Raw genomic sequence first — 20,781 nt, forward strand, 5'->3', positions numbered from 1 at the left:
TATATAAGATTTTTTTTTGTGGCTTGATGGCTCCTGCATCAACTCGACATAACAATGAGCCTCACACAGAGATAGAATTAATATTAATATTGCAATTAGCAGTAATAATGGTATTAGTTCCGTTCAGACAGCGAAGCACGAGCAGCTCGTTTTCTGTATGAGACTGTGCACCAAACCGGCTTATACACTACATATGTCCACAGCCTGTCCAGCAACTTGTGACAAATGTAAAGTGTCTCCTCATGTGTGAATCACATTCATCGTCCGTTTCGTGGTCTGCATTATTTAATGAGCTCTATCTTAGGATATTTGCTTTAAATGTAACCAACTATATGAACTGGTGTGCAGTTCATAGAGTTGGGAGATTTCCCGAGCCCAAAGACCCCACTTCTAGAGCCAAGCCAATAATAATGCTTTCCTTTTTATCTAGAGGGGATTATTAATTATTAAGGCGAATATGGGCAATTTTTGTTTGATTTTTTAAGTGAAAGAAATAACCAATGTCTTTAAATTGGATGAGGAAACACTTCCGGGGAGGGTTATCATCTTGTTCTTATTTACTCTTTGTTTGAAGTTTAACCCTGGTCCTGTCCGCTTTTCTTATCCACTTTCCCTGCACCTCTAAACTGTATCCCAGCGCGCTCACTCTCAGGTGGATCCATGGCAGACACCAGCAACACCGAGAAGGTTCAGCTGCACGCCCCAGATCTAGAAGAGCTGCGTGGCGGTAAGCTCTGGTATATAAGCGCAAAGTTGTGCATGTGTGTTCATGTGACTGGGCGCTAATGAAGGTGTTGTTGCTGATTGGTTGCAGTATTACAAGCAGGACTGGAAACTAACTTTGCTGAAGTTGAAGTGAGTGTTGTGGAGTGTCCGGATCTCACCAAAGAACCCTTCCAGTTTCCTGTCAAAGGTAGGAGCCTATCAAGAACACAAGTGTGATTAAAAACGAATCCTTCTTGTATGTTCCACTACGTGCATAAGCATTTACGTCAATTTAAAACACTTCATAAAACATGCATATGAGTGGGGATGAGCTTCATTTGCAGACTGCGTATCAGAAACACCCTGAAAGATTCTTAATTTCGCCTGTACCCTGCAGGCTTGTGTGGAAGCCCTCGCATCACTGATGTTGGTGGTGTGCCATATCTGGTGCCTCTGGTCAGAAAGGAAAAGGTAGTTTTTAAAATAAAAGAATTGCATTGAGAAACTTTAGTGAAAGGTTTTGCTAAAGCATATTCAGCATCTTCTTCTTCTGTCAGGAATACAACATGAACACTGTATCAAAGGAGCTGGAACTTCCGGGCGCTTTCATCCTCGGTGCAGCAGCTGCTCCCAATAGATTAGTTGGAATGAATGCAGAGGTGAATTGCCTTCCTTCTAATCCAAAGTGCTTCACTCAGCAAATGACCTCAGTATAAACTAGCTGTCATTATAATCTTGAAAGGGCAGTTTGGTACGGCAGCAGTCAGCGGAATGAATGTTCTTGTCCACAGCTGATGCCTCTGGTTCTGACCGAGGCAGGGGGAAGGCCCGCAGTGAACAGCAGCTACTTCTCCTCCATCAATCCAGCTGATGGCCAGTGTCTGCTAGAAAAATACAGCGACAAGTTCACAGACTGCAACTTTGGGCTGCTGGGAAATCTGTACGCTTGTGAAGGGAAACCTGGAAAGGTAATCAGTCATAGCCTTTTAAAAAATGCACTCTCATCCTGATTTGGCTTTTGGAAAATAATGAACTAGTTTTACTTAAACATAATGATCTGTAAGTTAATAACATTGCTGATGTTGTTTTGCGTGAACTTTAGCCCCATTTAATGAGAGAATAAACATTAACAAGAGTTGTGTGACTAAACATGCTGAGTTGGTAGTCTTCGCCCGTGTGCCTCTGCAGGTCATAGAGGTTCAGGCAAAGAGGAGAACAGGAAGTCACAGTCTGGTGACGGCCTTGCGGACGAGCCTTGAAGCTCATTACCCTGATAAAAGTCTGGCCCTGGGAGGCACCTTCATCATCCAGAAAGGGAAGGCTAAAATCCACATCATGGTAAATAGTGGACATGACACAGAGCATGTTACAGACTGCTGCTGACACAGCCACGTGATTTGATTTGTTTCCTTGCCTGTCAACAGCCAAGAGAGTTCTCAGTCTGCCCCCTCAACACCAGCGATGACGTCAACAACTGGCTCAAGCACTTTGAGGTCAGCGCTCCACTCATCTGCCAGTCGGTGCTCGTATCCAGAGACCCTGTAAGTTAAAGCCAATAGACTCACACCTCAGCGTGATGCAGAAATATAAAAAGATCTGGTTATAGTTTTATTACCTGATTACAGTGTTTTTGTTCAGTAGGCTTTTTTGTAATGTCCGCTGGTTGCTTTGCAGGGCCTGGACCTGCGTGTGGAACACACCCACTGCTTCAGTCACCACGGAGAAGGTGGCCACTACTACATAGACACTACACCTGACAGTGTGGAGTATCTGGGCTACTTCATGCCTGCAGAGTTTGTCTACCGCATCGACAGGCCGAAGGAGACCCACGGAGTCGGACGAGATTGAAAAACTGCATAAAACATGTTGGCAGCGCAGAATCGTCTGATAATCTAAACTGAGACGACTCATTGATTCATTTAAAGCATGTTACATTTCATACATAAAAAAATCACTTTACATGAATCAATAAAATAAAAGAATCCCAATGAAGTGATCTGAATTGTGTGAAGAAAAAAACAGTGACATCACAACACTGATGTACTTTGGACCTTGGCCTACATTAATGCTTGCCGACTCTACTGCAATCAAAAGAAGTTGTGTAACGTGTTGCAGGCTAGACTGTTGCAGTAGGTAAAGCTGCTTAGAGAAAGCTAGCTTTTTAAAAACCTCCATGGCCAACCTGCCCACACCCTGGATTCACGTATGATTAGGCCTCTTGTGGGTGTGTGCACAATGTGCTTGATTAATATCCACCTCACATCGCTTTCTTATACTTCGACTTGCTGAAACAGGGTAGAATAGCAGTGCTGGTGCTTAGAAAGACAAGTGGTGTAAGTGTATAACTGTGTACACCTAACCAGTGACATTGTTTTAACGTAAATCAGATTTTAGTGTTTTAAATCCGTCTTGTGTCATTTCAAATAAATCTTTCCTCAGCAGAAAACTGTCACAGCAAAATCGATGGAAAGATGTGTTACTTGTAAAGAACTTTGTCATTTAATTAATAAACCAAGACAATGATTTTCTTCTGAGTGGCTTTTTTTTTATGTGTGTTGTAAAATAACTATATATTGTGTTTGGTAAGGTTCAAGTAAGCTGTGGGAAAGGCTGAACTGATTTTCTGTTGGTACCAAGGGGTCAAAGTGTGCCAAGAAAATATCCCTCACACCATGACACCAGCCTCAACCACTGAGACAATTAAGGATAGATGCATGTTTTTATGTTGTCTACATGAAATGTTGACCCTACCATTCGAAAGTTGCATCACTAAACATTCATCACCAGGCCACGTTTTTCTAATCGTCTATTGCCCAGTTTTGATTAGCCGGTGCAAACTGTAGGCCCTCTTTGCTTTTTTTAACAGACAAAAGTGGTACGTGGTGTGGTTGTCTACTGCTTAGCCCATCTGCTTCAAGGTTCAACACGTGTGTTCAAAGATGCTCTTCTGCATACCTTGATTGTAACAAGACAGTTAAATCACCTTTCTTCCCTATTCTGATGTTCTGTTGGAACTTCAGCAACCATGTCTTCGTGTCTGAATGAATTACACTGCTACCGTGTGATTGGGTGATAGTAGAACTTTGAGGCTTTCTAAATGTTTCCCCCTAGTATTTGGGGAAACCTTTTGAAAGGAAGATTTAAGAAATTTTCCCTAAAGGCTGTTTAAAGGTTTTTGTACAGCTACATGTATAACCAACAGGCATACAGGCTTTTAATATTATCTGTTTCTTTACTAATATCTGTCTGACTGTGGGCATACCATGTTTCCAATAATAATAATTAAATTAATTTAATGTTTTGTTTTTATTTTATTTAAAATTTTTGAATACTTCTATTAAAATGTAAAAACCAAATCACTTATCAAAGGTGACTCTTATAGCTTTAACACTAGAAGTCCCAGAGAAGAGCCATTTGGCTTTTCTACCTTTAATATTCTTCACGATCAAAGAGCGCCCTCTGCTGACCAACGCAGGCGGTACACCATTTCCCACAATGCTGCTGCCGCACCAGCCCGGAAGTGAGACGTTTATTGACAATATGGCTGCCGAACTGGGTTTCGGATTTGCAGAAATATTTTAATTGACAGCGCTAGCCGTGGCTGCGACAATAACCCGTTTCCAGCTCAGGAGTGTACGCGACAGTTGCATTTGAATGAAGACAACCGCGAATCCACGGGATGGTGTCAGTGAGCTGAGGAAACGTCCAGAGTGTGAATCCCGTCATGTCGTTTTTCAAGAGGAAAGGTGAGGAAAAAGCTCCCGCTGAAGGCTGCAACGTCGACGGTAGCTAGCGCTGCGGAGAGGGGTGCCCGATAATATGTGACTGATGAGGTTGTCGGTGCATAAATTAGCCGTGTAAACTGAGACGTTTGAGGGAATGCGTTTCCTTCTTTGCCGCTGCTCCTTACTGCTTTTACATGATTAGCTTAGCGCTGGCCTCCCTGCCCCCCCTCCCCTCCCCTTCCTGATTTATCTAACTTCATGTTAGCCGGGGTGGTATTAAATCCACCACAGAAACCTGCCACAAGTCTACATCAACGCCTTCCTGTATGCAGACATAATTCAGGGCTTCCAGAGCATCAAAGGAACACTGTTATCTGCTGCAAAGCAACGCTTGTGTCGAAATGTTCAGTAGCAGCTAGCTAGCTCTGTTGAGGTATTTTCATACATACTTAACAAGCAAGATATGTCAGAAATATTACCGGTGACAGGTTGTATCTCAGTCAGAGCTGTTAATTATCAAAAGGACACACGTTTGCTGTAACACATTTGGCTGTAGAGAACCTGGAGTTGACTAATGCTAATTTTCAGTCACTATTGAGTAGAACCTAGATGGGCTGGGCCTGCTTTTTTCTGTATTTTCTTGAACACAACGTGACAATGAATTTCAGTTCAAAGCCCCACAGTTTAACCTCTTTTGTGGTCATTGTGAAGGCTGGAGTCACACTGACAGGCGTGTTTTGTGTCTGATCTACATCTTTTTTTAAAGTGGGTGGGCAAAATGTCAGATTCGCCACCACCTACAAATGAGCCCTTCTCTGAAACCCTGTCAACCAAACTGAAAATTATAACATTAAGGGGGATAGAGTAGGTGTAGGAAATACATTTGGAAAAGAAAGAAAGGACTTTATTTTTCTGCTGCACCATCCTACAACAGGTTTGTCTGAGGCTTTTGTTAGAATTCACACAATAAGAAAAAATATATAAAGGCCAGAGAGGCCATTAATAATGGAGTCAATAGAGCTCCTGTCTCATTTCCTTGGGAAGCCACCATAATAACTACACTGCTGAAACTGGCCGGCGGTTTGGTATCCCCTAAAGATGAGTGTTTTTTCCTGGTGGCAGTCACAGTGACTAAAACAGCTGACACAGCAGATCACCAAAATGAGGAAATATACACTTCACTTATCCATACCCAAAATGCTGCTCAGGATTGACAGGAAGTGAATTTGTTCCCTGTTAGGAGGAAGAATTTCAATGCCAAAAAAAGGAGGAAGTGAAAGTTTTACTATTAAATTTGAATGCAATTTTCCACTAAGTCCCAGGCACTCTGTTAATACATTATTGTAAGTTATCTTTGTAGTTATTAAAGGTTTATTATTTTATGTTACTAGTTTTTCTTAATAGTAGCATCCATTTCACCAACCTATCATTGTCCTGTAATAACATTAACATTACGTAAAAGCATTACTTCACTGTAGTTATTTGCATCGTTGTGTTTTAGTCCAGTTGTGTAAAAATTACTGGGGTCCAGGCTTTTTAAAAACCATGTTGCTTCTCTGTGGCAGACAGCCTGTCGGGCTCAGCCAACATTGACTCTTGGTTGATACACACACACACAGACAAACACGCACACACACACTCAGATATGGCTCCATCCCAAATGTCTCACATAAAGAGCATCTTCAGCTCCATTTGTTCAGGCCTCCTGGTCCATTTTGTGATGTCACTGCTTGAAACGGTCGCTTGGCCCGACCAAACTGCTTCATCCGGAGATATGAGTGGAGGGTCACTCTGATGAATGGTTGCCACTATGTCTGCCAGCATGCACTCATTCCCCTGCAGGGTGCACACATCATTCTTTTTGGTTAATTTGACAGCTGCAGAGCTTTGGAATGGCTTCACATATCTGCTGTATTATATGCACTGTGTATTTTTCCGGGACAATCAGTAAATCTTGGTGACCTTCAGGTGTAAACTAGCTTACAGTCATGTGAAGGAAAACCAAAACTGATAGACCAAGGTCACAAATTGTAGGACTCTAGTATAAAAGCCCTGACTGTCTGCACGCTGTAAAACAGTGATTCTCAAACTGCGGTGTATAGAGGCCGTGGATGACCATGCAATAATCTGAAGTTGAATGAGCATAATTCATGTGGGGAAAGTAAGCAAAAAGACTGCTGATGATGCTCTTTGGAGCTTTTTAAAAAAATAATTAATAATTGATTTAGAACTGTGGGGTCTGTCCTACAAACTCTTTATCTTTGGGAGTGGAGGATGCTGGGAAAAGTTTGAGAATGACTGTGGTATATAAAGCAGGATGGACATTGTTTTCACATTTTAGAACCCAGTTTTGAGATTTAACCCACATCTGTCAGCAGCAGTGTGGCCAGGTGGAGGAAAGAATATGTAAGAGCTAATTAACTATTACCACAGACTAACACCACACAGTGTGAAACGACATTGCCACGATAATGACTAACAATGGTTTTTTGGGTTTTTTTGCCTTTTCACTAGTTTTCAGTTCTGCAGATATTATTAAGCAGCCTTTCTTAGAAGTCTGTATTAGAGTTCAACAAGTGTTACAGAATTGTTGTTGTGGGAAACACATCCCCACCACACGACATCAACCCCTCAGTGAAATCTCATGTATTGATTCTTCACCCTCCCCGTATTATGATTCAAAACGCTGCTTGCTTCTCCATTTCCAACCACTGCTCTCATCTTTCTCCCCACAGCCAAAAGCAAAGAACCTGAGAAAGGGACAGACGCTAAAGTCAATAGAGGTGAGTTCCTCTTTACTCTTGTGAGGTTATGGAAGGTTTGGTAGTTGTTGTAATGACACAGCTGTGTTTGGTGGCAATATAAGCACAAATATCCAGTGGTGTTGTTTTTTAAAAAAATGTTTTTTGTGTTTTTTTGATGCGCTTGTGTACCCTCGCCCACTTTGAGCTGACTTGGAAAAAAGTGCATCTCTGATTGCTCCGCCAGCAACATTACAGGATGGTCTTGAAATGTATAACAGGATTACGTTTCCTCAAAGAAGGGCTTAGACTGTATTTAAAAGTTTGAAATGAATTCACAGATCCAAAGCAACAGCAGCAGTCGGGAAGCTTGAGCTTAATTAAACGTGAAAAGCAAATCATTTACTTTGGCTTCATCCACTTACACAAGCCACTTAAATTTTGTAATTACATTTCTAGAAATTATTATAACCTCTAGATGGCAAGTAGAGACAAACATGTGATATGAATGCAAATAAATGCTTGCATTTATTATGTAATTGTAAGTCTTTTTCCTTCCTCTGGCTTTCCCTTATTCTTGAGGTATGGCTGTGGAAGAACTGTTCTTATGTGGTGTTAAAAAGGTCTTAAATGATCACAGCTGAAAGAATCAAAACTCTTTCCTTTGGTTTTCTCTAAGTATCTTTAATCAGTGCTGGTTAAACTGTCTCGTGGACAGAAGCTGTAGCCTCTAGCTGCTAACAAAGCTCACAGCGCACAGTGAAACAAACACTGAGCAGTCTGTCTTCTCAAGCATCTGCCACAGCCCGAGGCTTTGTGTACACTATGAGCTTTTCCAGAAACCCTCACTAAAAGGACCCTTTCTTACAAATCACACTGTTGTCACACATTCAGGCCGCTCAGAACATCAATGCTATTATATTCTTTTTCTTCAATTAACTAAATTCTGTTTTCTCTCTTTCATCTTCTGCTCACAGCTCCAACAAGCCCTCAATCTCCAGGACTAAGGAACCACCATGCCATCCAGGAAGCTGCTGGGCCGAGCCACGTGGCCATCAGCGCCATCTCGGCCAACATGGACTCCTTTGCCCGCGGTCGCACCGCCATCCTCAAGAAGCAGCCGAGCCACATGGAAGCGGCGCACTTTGGAGATCTCGGTACAGAAGCTGCACTCATGAGCTTTTGCGTTGTTTCCAATGATTGCAGATAAACACCCAGAATATTATTTAGCTATAAAACGTTGTAGATTCAGAATCACAGAGACAGAATTTACTTTGGGTTTCTTTGAGTTTGATCCAGATGCAGGTTTGTTGTCCCTCTTTGGTTACAGTTATTAATATGTGTATATATAAGGATTAATTTATTTAGTCTGTGACCTTTGAGACAGTTTGAGTTATAAATGCTGCACACTTTGAAGGACCTGTCTGCTGTTCTGTACTTATTTGAATACAATTTGGTTAAACCAAAATGAGTTTTCCTCAGAAATTAATGCAAAAGGATAGGAAACAAGCATTAAGACTGTGACTTTGTTAACTTGCTCAGAAATTGTTTCCTTATCCCGGAGTTCAAAGTGAACTTTCCTGGTTATATCGAGTTTCATACATAAAGAAACTTTTCTTAGTCATATATTACAAATAAAAGCAGACACGATCTCTCATTTAGGTGCTGAAACTGGAGATATGAAGCCTTTGTCTTTGAAAAGTAATTCATACATTATTAAAGATAATTAACGTGTTGTTATTTGATAGATTAATTAACTGGTTCACAAAGGGTTCACATTGGATGTACTGAAACCAATACAGAAAAGCTCTGCCAATCAAGAGAAACACTGCATAGAAAATAAATACAGTTTTTTAATAAGCTGTCAAAATTCAAAGGTAATTACAGCTGTCACTAAGGTTGGACCGTAAGCTCCCGTTTCTGGTGTTACAGCGATAGTAGGCCTCTTGCGTCACTGCAAGAGCAGAAACATCCTATTGTCTTATGCAAGTGGCAGTATTCCCTCATTAATCCTGTGAGCCACTCACTGGGTTACATGTATCAGGTATCCCAAACATTCCTGTCAGGGTAAGGTTGGCCTTATCTTCTCAGGCAGTCACGTGGGGACAAAAAATACTCTATAATTAGATTCTGTGTACGCTCCCCGGATGTCATGATATGGAGCGGTGAGCATTCACTGTAGTGACAGGAACTGTACAAGCAGGTGGGGCGTGCTGGACGGAGGTGGAGGAACCTGTGCTGCAGCTTAGACGACAAAGTCTCAATGAGACTTGCTGGGCAGTGGGGATTTCTGGTCTGTGGTTTCAACAGACTGGAGAAGAAAAGGAAGGAAGCATTAATGAGGGTGCGTCTAGGAGGCAGAGAGGCGTAGTTTCACGGTTGGATTGAGGGTTTGTGGCTTCTGAAAGCAGGAGCCATGAGGTTTTTTTTTGTTTTGTTTTCTTTGCTAGTGTTTAAAATATAAAACAGGTACCACTATGACAGAAATTCAAAGTCATTCTAACAGACATTGAATTACTGTGAAAAGGTTTGCAAATGAAACAGGAGCCTTTGATTATCCCGGCGTAGATGCCGGACTAGTTGCTGTGATTTCTAACAGCTTTCAGTGTTAAGGTGGCCGTGACTGTGTGATCTTTAAGAATCTAAAGAGGCTGACTAAAAGCACCACACACTGCGTGACACATCTTGAAGCACCATCTTGTTTTCAAAGAGCAAACATAACACTGCCAAACTTCAGCCCACGCTTCAGACTAACTACAGCTGATGTGATGTGATTCAAAATCACGCAAGACAGTCGGGTGTCTAGTCAGGATGGATAATAGAGCACTCAGTTTGCTTAAACACAGTCTCCCTTTGAAGCATTGTTTAGCCAGATTACATTGACAGTCACTTCAGTTGCACATTAATGCAAATAAGTAATCAGCTAGTCACATGGGGTGCATTTAGGCATATAGACAACTGTCTGAAGTTCAAACTGAGCACCACAATGGGGAAGAAAGTTGAATTGAAGACTTTGAACGTGGCTTGTGATTTTTGGCAGGCTGATGTGAAGATTTTTAGAAACTGCTGATCGGCTGGTATTTTTCCAAACAACCATCTCAAGGGTCAAAAAAAGAGATGATATCCAGAGAGCAGCAGTTCTCTGGGTAAAATGCCTTGTTTATGTCAGAGGACAGAGGAGAATGGCCTGACTGCTTTGAGATGACAGTCACTCAAATAACCACTTGTTACAACTGAGGTATGCAGAAGAGTGTTTCTGAGCAGATAAGTTAGAGTAGCTGAAGATCACGCTGGGTGCTACTTTTATCAGCTAAGAACAGGAAACTGAGGCTACGATTCACAGAGGCTCACCAAAGTTGGACAAAGGAAGATTGGAAAAACATAGCCTGGCCTGATTAGTCTCGGTTTTTGCTGAAGCATTCAGTTGGTAGGGTCACAGTATGGTGTAAACAGCATTAAAGCGTGGATCTATCCTTTTATCAATGGGGCCAGCTGGTGGTAGTGTAATTGTGTGGGAGATATTTGTTTCATGGTGCACTTTGGAGGACCTTTGAGATGTGGTGGAATGGAAAATTCACATCAAGTATGTGTAGTTGGCAGCATCTGTGTGATTCTATCATGTTGATATGGACCAAAATCTCTGAGTAATGTTTCCAGAATACCTGTAGACTCAGATTGGAGTTTGGAGCATGGTGGGATTGTACAGTCAAAGGTTGCTGTGGATGCCCCTGTAGTTGCTGACCACTTAATCCACGCATGACTGAAAGTATGGACAGGACACACAGATGTGTGCCTGTGACGCACGGTTGTGAAAATTTTGTCTGTGTTAAATCATCTGTGAAATTGCATAGTCTAAGACCAACTCCAGACAGAGAATGAGCTGGAAATTCACAAACCTTCAAAACAAATATCCAGGAGTTAAAATTCCCATCACGGCACCCTTCAGCCAGGACCAAATGTTCAGAGAGAGCTGAACACAGAAAATCCTCTTTTTATCTTTCATTTCATGTTGCAGCTCTCATCAATATAGTGTGCACGTTACCTTTGAAGGTTGATGCTGTAAATAAGAATGTAGCCCACAGTCTGTTATTAAACTTGAGCACTTGAGTGAGTAATGTGTGTTCAAAGACAGTGTAAATCTCATTGTCATTTAAACGGAAGTGTTTAACAATGGATGGAATTTCTGCTGTTGTGAGTCTTTAAAAGCAGGCATTAAAGTATATGCTGTGTAAATAGCATAAAGTAAATATCAGTGATTAAGGTTTAATTTGTAGTATAAAGATGGTGCAAGTTTTATCATTAATGAATGCACCTAAATTGCCTGTTAATAAATGTGTTGTTGCTAAAATTTTACAGTTGAAACAACGAATTATGTTGCTCTGATGTTCCAGGTCACTCCAGTGTGAACTATCAGCCCCAGGAGACGCGCTCTCGCATGTCCAAGACGGTTGAACAGGCCCTTCAGGACAATGTCGCGATACCCCACTTCATGCATTTCATGGAACTACGAGGTGCAGACCACCTGGTTCGGTTCTGGCTGGAGGCTGAGAGGTTCCGCTCCACCAGCTGGTCACGTGTTAGAGCGCATAGTCTAAACTCTGTCAAACACAGCTCCTTGGCTGAGCCGGTCTCTGCGTCTCCAGATGGCTCAGAGCTTTCAGAACTCACCCAGAAAACGCCCAATGTCCTTGCACGGCACAGTAATAGCGAAGGCTCTACAGTTCAGACTCAGCAGCGGGACTCATCCAGCACAGAAACAGGAGCGAGACCCGGTACGCCTCGAACAGCAACACCCAGCAGGCAGACATCCTCCAGGACGGGGACCCCTCTTAAGGTGCAGTCAAACAGCACCCTGCGAGACCTCTCTGACACACTCATGAAAAGTGAGTCGCCTTTAAACACCTTTTTATCTTTACATTTGTTGTCTTGTTTACAGGTTTTTAACTTTCTTTGTGGATTCCATATTTTGACAGGGGAAATTATTTATTATTTTGATGGCCAACCAATCACTTTTCAGTATACTGAGAAATCTTCATAAATGGCAGCTTTCCTATTTGTCTAAGATTGAAGGCCTTTATCTAGATTTGTCAGATCTGTCCAGTACATTTCCTGATGCTGCCGCTCCCTGAGCCTGGTTCTGTTGGAGGTTTTTTACTGTTAAAGGGAGATTTTTCCTTCCCACTGTCACCAAGTCCTTGCTCAGAGGAGGTCATTTAATTGTTGGGATTTTCTTTGTATTATTGTAGTCTTTACTTTGCAATGTAAAGGCCCTTGAAGCAACTGCTGTTGTGATTTGACACTATATAAATAAAACTGAATTGAATCCTTGGCTGCTGTGGCAAAATTGGTACATCAGTAAATGCTACAGTGACTTGTAATGGAAGTGGATTCAGTGTCAAATCTTGATTTGAGCCATATCTATGCATGAACACTGGACTGTGTCAGGAGAATGGGGTTGGCACATTGTGCAAACTTGTCCTTTCCCACATGTAGCTTATGGCAGGAGAAACTTCAGAAACTTCAGAGACATTCTCAGTTCTGTGAATACTCACTTTGGTTTAGGCTAGGGTGCTGCACACAGGACATCCACTCACTTTCCATGATGTCAACAGAATGTTATCTGCTCTGATCTCACACGCACCGTCTCAGACATCACAAAGACTTTGTAGAAGGAGATGGCAGCTTTAAGACTGTTTACTGTCCTTTTGTGTTCTTGCATGCAGTTCTTTGATTAATGTCAAAGATAGTACAGGGCTGCAGTGGATGAAAATGGCTTTACATTAGAGCACTGATTTCCAAGGTGTTGGCTGGGACCCCCTAGTGGGTCCTGAAGTTATTGCAGGTGGGCCATCATAGATACTTTACAACTGAAAACTCATCTGTGATTTTAAATTTGTATTTTAGTTTAAAATTACCATAAATAATTAGGTTACTTTATTTAAAACTAATGAGTCTTGAAATTAACACAATTTCACAAAGAAGAAAGCATGTTATCTTGGTGTTGTGTTTTCACATTTTTAGTCTGGCTTAAGTTTGTAAATGGTGCCATTAGGCATTTTTCTGAAGAGCTCAGGATGAAATAGCAGGTCTGTGTGAGGTCACATTGGTCACCACATTAAAGGTTTGAGTGGCATTCTTAAGCATGTCATCTCTTTCCGTCCTCTTCATCTGCACTGGTTTAATGACATTGTGTGAGCATGATTAGTGCCCTCAGCTGTTTATTTTCATGACCCAGCTTGTGAAAATTTCATAAAAGCAGTGGGTGGAATTGTACACTTGGTTTTTACCGTGACGGAACGAGTCCAGCAGCCTGAAACAATTTCACTGTGCGCACAGGCAAAGACATGTGGGCATTAGATTGATGCATTAATTGGTAATTCAGACTGACCACCTGGAGGAAGAGCTTTACTTGAGCATCAATTGAGAGATAATTTGTGTGTTTCGCAGGTATAGAGAAAGATGCTGTTACTATCTTCACCAAGTACATCTCTCCAGATGCTGTGAGGCCCATCCCCATCACAGAACAGATCAGAAATGACATAGTTGGTAAGACCACAGATGTTGTCTCACTATTTTTAATACAGCACATTATGGTCCATCTGTTCAAAAAGTGTGCGTGTGTTTGTGTGTGCATGTGCGCGCAAGTGTCCTCACAAACAGCTTCTTCCTCTGGGCCATTCGGACTGTATGTTCTGTCCACTATGCCCCCACACCCCACTCCTGCCCATCCACTTCACTAATCTGAGCCATGGTCTGGGTAACCCCCATCACTCAGGCCACCCGCATACAGACTCGACTCAGACTAAGTCTTTTCTTTGCACTACTTCCAAGCACTTTGCAACTTGTTCTCCAGTGTGTGCCTTTCTCTTGATTTGTATTTGTCTCTCTTTATGGTACATATTTCTCCTATTTGCTATTTATTCATGCTGTCTACCATTTACTCCTGCACAGTTGGTTTGGAGAATCCACAATTTCGTTGTACATGTACAATGACAATAAAGGGCTATTCTATTCTGCAGTAAGTCTTCTATTTTAAATGTGATCCTGGTGTGTGAAAGTATCTGCTCTCTTCTGTTTTGTGTAGCTAAGATTTGTGGAGAAGATGGCATGGTGGACCCAAACTGCTTTGTCATTGCACAGTCGGTAGCCTTCGCTATCTTGGAGCAACAGTGAGTTTCTGTCCATTCATTTTCAAGAGCAGTTAATATTCGCAGCACGTTTTGACGTTAAGATTAAAGCCCATCCCGTGCTCCGTGTCGTTTCGCCATACTGTCTTCCACACTGCTGCACTATTCACCTCCCACCTGCTTTCTGATTTCCAGGCACTTTAGCGAATTCCTGCGGAGCCATCATTTCTGTAAATACCAGATTGAAGTGTTGACTAGTGGCTCTGTGTTCTTGGCTGACATCTTGTTCTGTGAGTCAGCTCTTTTCTACTTCTCTGAGGTGAGTGGGCCTACTGGTTCCTCAAACATGATTTATTTGTACCTGATCATTACACATTTTCACACTGTTTCAGTTAGAAGAATGACAGTTTTCTAGCTATAACACACAGTCTGTGCCTCCTCTTGGATCTGTTGCTATACACCTTTCCATACAAACAGGAAACTAAACTGAAGACAGTAAACATAAGAAACCCGTAGATGCTCCTGTTACAGTGTCACTGATATGATACAAAACTCCATCCACAAAGAAAGAGTAAACATTTAACAAAAGATTTCCTGTCAGCATATACACAGTGACGTTTACTTGAATTTTCTCTCTTCTTTGTTTTCCTTCTCATAGTACATGGAAAAGGAAGAAGCAATGAATGTACTGCAGTTCTGGTTGGCGGCAGACAACTTCCAGAACCAGCTAGCAGCTAAAAAGGGCCAATATGATGGCCAGGAGGCTCAAAATGATGCCATGATTCTCTACGACAAGTAGGTCCTCTGTCTGTGGTTGTAAGATGTTATTGTGTCTGATTTAACCAGTTACTTTTTCTAAAAGTGTGGAGATTGACTTTATTGTTGGAAGTTGCTGTTATGTTGAGGTCATTCTTTCTTTTGAGTTTGAGAATATATTTGTAGTAGGAAAGTAATCTGAGACTCTTCCAGTGTTTTCTTTTGTTAAAAGGTTGCTCCTCTTTGTTTCCTTCGTCATTCATTTTCAGTCCAGATTTCACCTAAATCTATCAAGTTATCATCAAATATGAGTTTTAAGAGTAGTGTGCGCTCAGTAACGGTGTTTCATTGAAGACCTTCATTCTTGGTGTGATTAAATCGGTGTGTTTTTATCTTTGGGTACATTATTTGGTAATCAGTGATAGTGAATCAGCAGCAGTGAGTGTCTGCACACGGTCAGGTTGAAGGAGGGTTCAGCTGTACTTGTGTCTTTGACTGACTAGTGTGGAGTACACTCTGCCTGCTAGCCTTGTAAGCCTAAATGATAAAACTAGTATTTGAAGCTTATTAAATTATTTCTGTTTAGTTATTTTAAAGTAAAGTCTTTGGACCATTTTCCATTTACACATAAGAGAGGAAGCTTTACATCTAGTGGAGCTGCTGCTGACAGTAGGTGGGGCAAGTTGTGGGAGCATACAAATGCCATTACAAAACAAATTTTAGTAGTCAAACAAACGTTTAACTTATTTCGAGACGAAACATATTCAAATTTTCCAATTTGGGTATGTTTGTACTGAGACCCTGAGCATTAAAATTGAAAGTTGACAGAAAAGTTTGCTGATGGTAGTTAAACTGTGATATGCAAACTGCAGCAATGTTTACACGCAATGTTTCAGACACGGTTGATGTCACGTTAGTTTGAAACTGACTCAATGTAAAAGTTCAGTAAACGAGAATGTTATATAGGCTAGCAACTAATCTTTTCCACTTGTTGCCAAAAAAAGGCCACAGTGATGACAAACAGCAATTTGATTTCGATATTTCGCCAATGGGATCGGCTGTATTGTCCAATTCAGCAACTTGCTAGCACACACATTCTCTTGGACATGTAGTGGTTTCAGAGTTCACCAGTGGCGTATTTTATTTAGCAGAACAAAATCTCGGAAGCTCATATTTACCTTTGACCTAATTTCAGGCATCTTCACAAAAACAAGCCACATATAAATAGTCCTAAATTCAAAAATCCTAACACATTTCCAGGTATTACGATTCGTTCGCGCAGCACGGTTCTCATAAAACTAACACAGGCAGTTGTCAGACAACCTAACATATTGACCTAAGATTACAGACCTAAACTTTGGTTTAATGGGAATTTTGGGGCATAAGGAAGAGGCTGACATCATCTGTTGAGATATGAAAAAATTAATTATTGAAGATCTTTGTCTTTCTTAGACTTTATGTACTGCACTCTGCTTGGCATTTATGAAGATTAGTCTGTCAGCCATGAAGAGTTGAGATGTTTTAATGTGTTGGTTGATATTCAGTGGAGGCTTTCCACCAGGCTCACAGTAAGTTAAACTGTGCAGATAGTTTGTTTCACTTTGTTAAAGATGAGAAGGTAAAAGGTCAGTAATTCATCTATAGTGAGACAGTAGTGGAATCTTGCACTTTCCTCCTCTTAGCTTCAACTTTGTTATATTTGCTGGGAGCTATTTTGCTTGAATTGTAATAATTTTTCTTCATAAATGTCACCTTTTTGCGCACTAAATAGTTTATAGTGTCACGCTAAATCATCTCTGCTTTATAGAGTAAGATTTAAAAGTCTTGAGGTTTTGTCTGAATTGTTCAGTTTTGATTAATATCTTAAAAAAATGGCGCCTTTTTCTGAAGCCCTTTGCATATTCCTCTATTATCCCTTCAGGTATTTCTCACTCCAGGCTACCAACCCTCTGGGCTTCGGTGACTCTGTGCGGATGGAGATAGAGTCAAATATCTGCAGAGAGGGAGGGCCACTCCCTGACTGTTTCACCACTCCACTCAGACAGGCTTGGACAACCATGGAGAAGGTCAGATCATCTGATAGAAAAACACGCCAAGGTCTCAGTATTTAATAGAGGTTTTCTCCTAAGGATAAAGGGATGATGAAAATGAAACACTAGAAGAGAAGCATGTGAAGGCCTTATTTAATTAGGTTTGTGAATTGAATAGGATCCTCCATAAAGGTTTTTTTGTTGCAAGTCACTGACAAATCGTCCCATTACACCACTGATAAATGCTTCTGGCTTTGGTTAATGAAAGGAAAGCTGAAAACTGTTGTTAGAACATAAAGGTCAGAAGGGAATCTCTGTAACTTGTGCCCAGAAATATATCAGAAAGCTCATTAATTTCTCCCAGAGTTCACCCTGCTTTGCATTCGTTCAGGTCTACATGCCAGGTTTCCTGTCCAGCAACCTTTACTACAAATACCTGAGTGACCTCATCAATTCAGTGCGGGCCGATGAGTTTGTGAATGTCAGCACTCCAGGTCAGGGCGGACCGATGGACAATGACCGCTCAAGTTCAAATGTCAGCGAGAGCTCTCACACTCAGGTGACCCACACCTTCAGCCCCTGCAGGAATGTCTGCTGACATTTAGACCTGTCCCGCCTCATTACACGGATAATAAAGATATTTTTGTTAATGTCAAATGTTCATGACCATTTATGTCATTTAGTTGTCTTACACAACAAAACAATGTAGGGATGGCGGTATAATGATGCCAAGTAACATTTTATATAAGATCTATCTGTAGTGCTGCTAAAAATGCTGTTCATGGTCTGTTCCCTGCAGCAAAGTGCCAGAAAGGCAGCAATCAAAATCCTCAAAAACTTTGATGAGGCGATAACGGTGGACGTTGCCAGCCTGGACCCTGAGGCCTTGTACCAGCGGCCGTATGCTGGGTGAGTGTTTGTGCCTCTGTCCAGTGACAGAAAATGTTCATCTTTTCATAGATTAACTGTTGCTTGATTCATGGTTTTGTGTTTCCTTGCTGTTACCTTCGCTTTTCTCTCCTTTTATGTTCCTTTGATTGCTGTTTGGATTTAGTGCTTGTACGTGTTTTGTTATTATTGACTCCATCGTAGGGTTTTATGAGCGTGCTTTGAAAAATCATGTGCAGAAATAAATCAAGAGAATGATCTTATTGAAAGACAGAAGTTTAGTCTGGGAGATTTGCTTTTATCCCCTTGCTGAAATTACAGTTGTTGAAGGGATACGCACACACTCACACCAGTGCTGGAATGGTGTGTGTTTGTGTGCGGTTGTGCCTGAGGCTCAGTTTTGTCCTGTTTGTCTTCTCAGAAGGATGACATTTGGGAAAGTGAATGAGCTGGGCCAGTTTATCAGGGAGGCAGAGCCAGAGCCGGATGTGAAGAAATCCAAAGGTATGATACGGTCACACTTCTCTCACCCTACACTCTGTCATATTTTTATCTGATTTCTCCTTGCCATGAAAGTCATCATCTATGTCCGCCATGAATATAAATCTCATCTTCTTCCTATAGCTCATAGTCCTCTGAAATATTCAGCAACTTTTCCCTTATTATAGATTATAAAAAAAACCAGAACAAAAACAGCTTCACTACTTTCCGGGTCCAGCGAGATAAAAAATCTTTGCTTATTAGAGTGCCGTCTATAGGACTAGAACAGGGTATGACAAACTGACTTCTTACTGATTAAATATTATTCATATGTTAATGAAGGCACTGGAGAGGAATTACTTAATGACTTAATTTTGATAATCCTTGTAAAATGCTAAGATTAGCCTTCAGCTTTTAGCCATGTTAATGATTTCTGCTTAGCAATGAAGTCATCTTGTCTTCTCGCTCCTCTCACTTAGGTTCCATATTTTCTCAAGCCATGAAGAAATGGGTCCAAGGCACCTCGGATGAGGTGAGATTGCACTATGCTGAGTTATCATAAATGATTAAATAGCTCGAAGCCCGTAGCAGTGCTCTCTCAGTGGTGTGTATAAAACTTCACATTATACCAGTCCATTAAAGAATATAAATAGAATGCATTGTGTGCACTGTGACCAAAGGCCCAGGAGGAGATGGCGTGGCAGATTGCCAAGATGATTGTCAACGACGTTGTCCACCAGTCAAACCACGACAGCCCCGGCAAGGCCACCAAGGTACGCAACCACACTCAGCAGTCTCATTCCTGCGTGCATGTGGGATAACTGCAGGTTCTCTTAAGTGTCTTTTTCTGTCTGTCTGCAGTTATGACCCCACTGAGGAGCCAAAGGACTGTCACTCCCTACAGATTCTGGCCAAGCCAGTGATAAACAGTACACAGAGTTCACACTGCAATGAACTGCATTACTCTGAGAAAGAACAAGGCATTTTATCACTTCTCCAACCACCAGGTGTGCATGTGTGTGTGTTCGTGTAGCTGAGAGCTTGGATGAGTGATTGTTCACGCTTGGGCTAATAGAAAACTTGAAGTACATCATTGTTCCACTCTTCCTGCTCCTTAACACTATAAAGGTACACGTGTTGACGCCGAGAGTAAAGCGAAATGCAACAGACTGGAGGAAGGAAACTTTTGGCATGATACCAGGAGAAGCTGCAGCATGTCAGTCAACACTCTCACTTTTGTCTTATCTCGGACCTGCGGAGGATGCAACAATAGCAACGTTTTGTTCACTACTTGATGACACACCTCCCCACGCTTTTTATAATCATTCCTTGTTTTTACATGAACTTCTGTCTTTTGGTCAGCCGCTTAAAGGTTTGTTGGTTTGGAGCGTTGTACAGTTTTTGCATACGCTTCCATGAGGCTGCCCAGAGAGGCATTGCCAGCTGTTTACTGGTGTTAGCTGACGTAGCTTTACTTGTTTGGTACTGTACAACATCTGGAAATGTTACAGTGAAGAAGAGTGGATTCAGTTCTTGGACTTGTGGACCTGTATAAATATCCTGGCACCTTTACAGAGCATAGAAGAAAATACTCCCAGTTGTGTTGGAAAACTCCAAAACTCCTTGTCCTAAATGTTCTATGTATAAATATCTATTTAGATTTCTGGTTTACCCCAAATATTAATGTTAATTTTTTATGGTGATTGCTGATTTTTTTGTTTTGTTTTTGTTTTGGCTGTTTTTTGTTTTTTTTTAAATATGTCACTGAAACAAACTTCAGTGATGAGTGGACTGTTTAACTGGAAGGTGAAATAAATGATTTTTTAGGTTTTTTTTGAGCCTTACCAAGATGTGGATAAGAACCAGAACAGACTCTTGGTACTATGTACCACTAATGACATCTATGTGTACTTAATCTATAATATATTTAAATTGTGTTTGATTTAAATACATATATTATGAAACTTTGTCTGTCTGTCAGTTATTTTTTCTTCCGCTGACATAGTTTTGCTGCATTAATGTTAAAATGTGGGAAAAGATAGCCAATCCTTGTGCCAACACCCATAGGGTGGACAGTTATCACCTCTGACCAGGTGGGGGCAATGTTGAATATGCTGTTATGCTTGGGGTAAAACTAGAAACGAGGTGATGTATTTTTTTCTTCCTCTATTAGGAGGCATTCTGATTTTTATTATAACATGTACAGGAAAATGCAACAATTAAAAACTATAAACTACAGCTGAAGGGGCTCAAAAATAGCCTGTTAGTGCAGCATTTCATATCTTTAATTTATTTTAGTAGTGGATCTTATTGGTGGTTAATCACATAG

At 41.2% G+C, this 20,781-nt stretch overlaps 2 protein-coding genes across 2 annotated transcripts; both read left to right on the forward strand.

The window, feature by feature from the left end:
* The first annotated feature begins 579 nt into the window (after positions 1-579).
* lg10_11h11orf54 (linkage group 10_11 C11orf54 homolog) lies at positions 580-3,228 on the forward strand. The gene is made up of 8 exons (XM_063486501.1): positions 580-727; positions 815-913; positions 1,103-1,176; positions 1,263-1,364; positions 1,497-1,673; positions 1,894-2,043; positions 2,130-2,246; positions 2,380-3,228. The coding sequence occupies exons 1-8, from the start codon at positions 661-663 to the stop codon at positions 2,551-2,553; spliced, it is 960 nt and encodes a 319-aa protein (XP_063342571.1). The 5' UTR covers positions 580-660; the 3' UTR covers positions 2,554-3,228.
* Positions 3,229-4,225: 997 nt separating this feature from the next.
* On the forward strand, positions 4,226-20,360 carry akap10 (A kinase (PRKA) anchor protein 10). The gene is made up of 15 exons (XM_063487979.1): positions 4,226-4,451; positions 7,166-7,213; positions 8,149-8,328; positions 11,563-12,054; positions 13,619-13,717; positions 14,256-14,340; positions 14,494-14,617; positions 14,957-15,093; positions 16,976-17,120; positions 17,476-17,643; positions 17,884-17,993; positions 18,394-18,476; positions 18,932-18,984; positions 19,133-19,225; positions 19,314-20,360. The coding sequence occupies exons 1-15, from the start codon at positions 4,430-4,432 to the stop codon at positions 19,317-19,319; spliced, it is 1,845 nt and encodes a 614-aa protein (XP_063344049.1). The 5' UTR covers positions 4,226-4,429; the 3' UTR covers positions 19,320-20,360.
* The last annotated feature ends 421 nt before the right edge of the window (positions 20,361-20,781 follow it).

This window comes from Pelmatolapia mariae, linkage group LG10_11 (assembly GCF_036321145.2).
Source record: "Pelmatolapia mariae isolate MD_Pm_ZW linkage group LG10_11, Pm_UMD_F_2, whole genome shotgun sequence".
Lineage (NCBI taxonomy): Eukaryota > Metazoa > Chordata > Actinopteri > Cichliformes > Cichlidae > Pelmatolapia > Pelmatolapia mariae.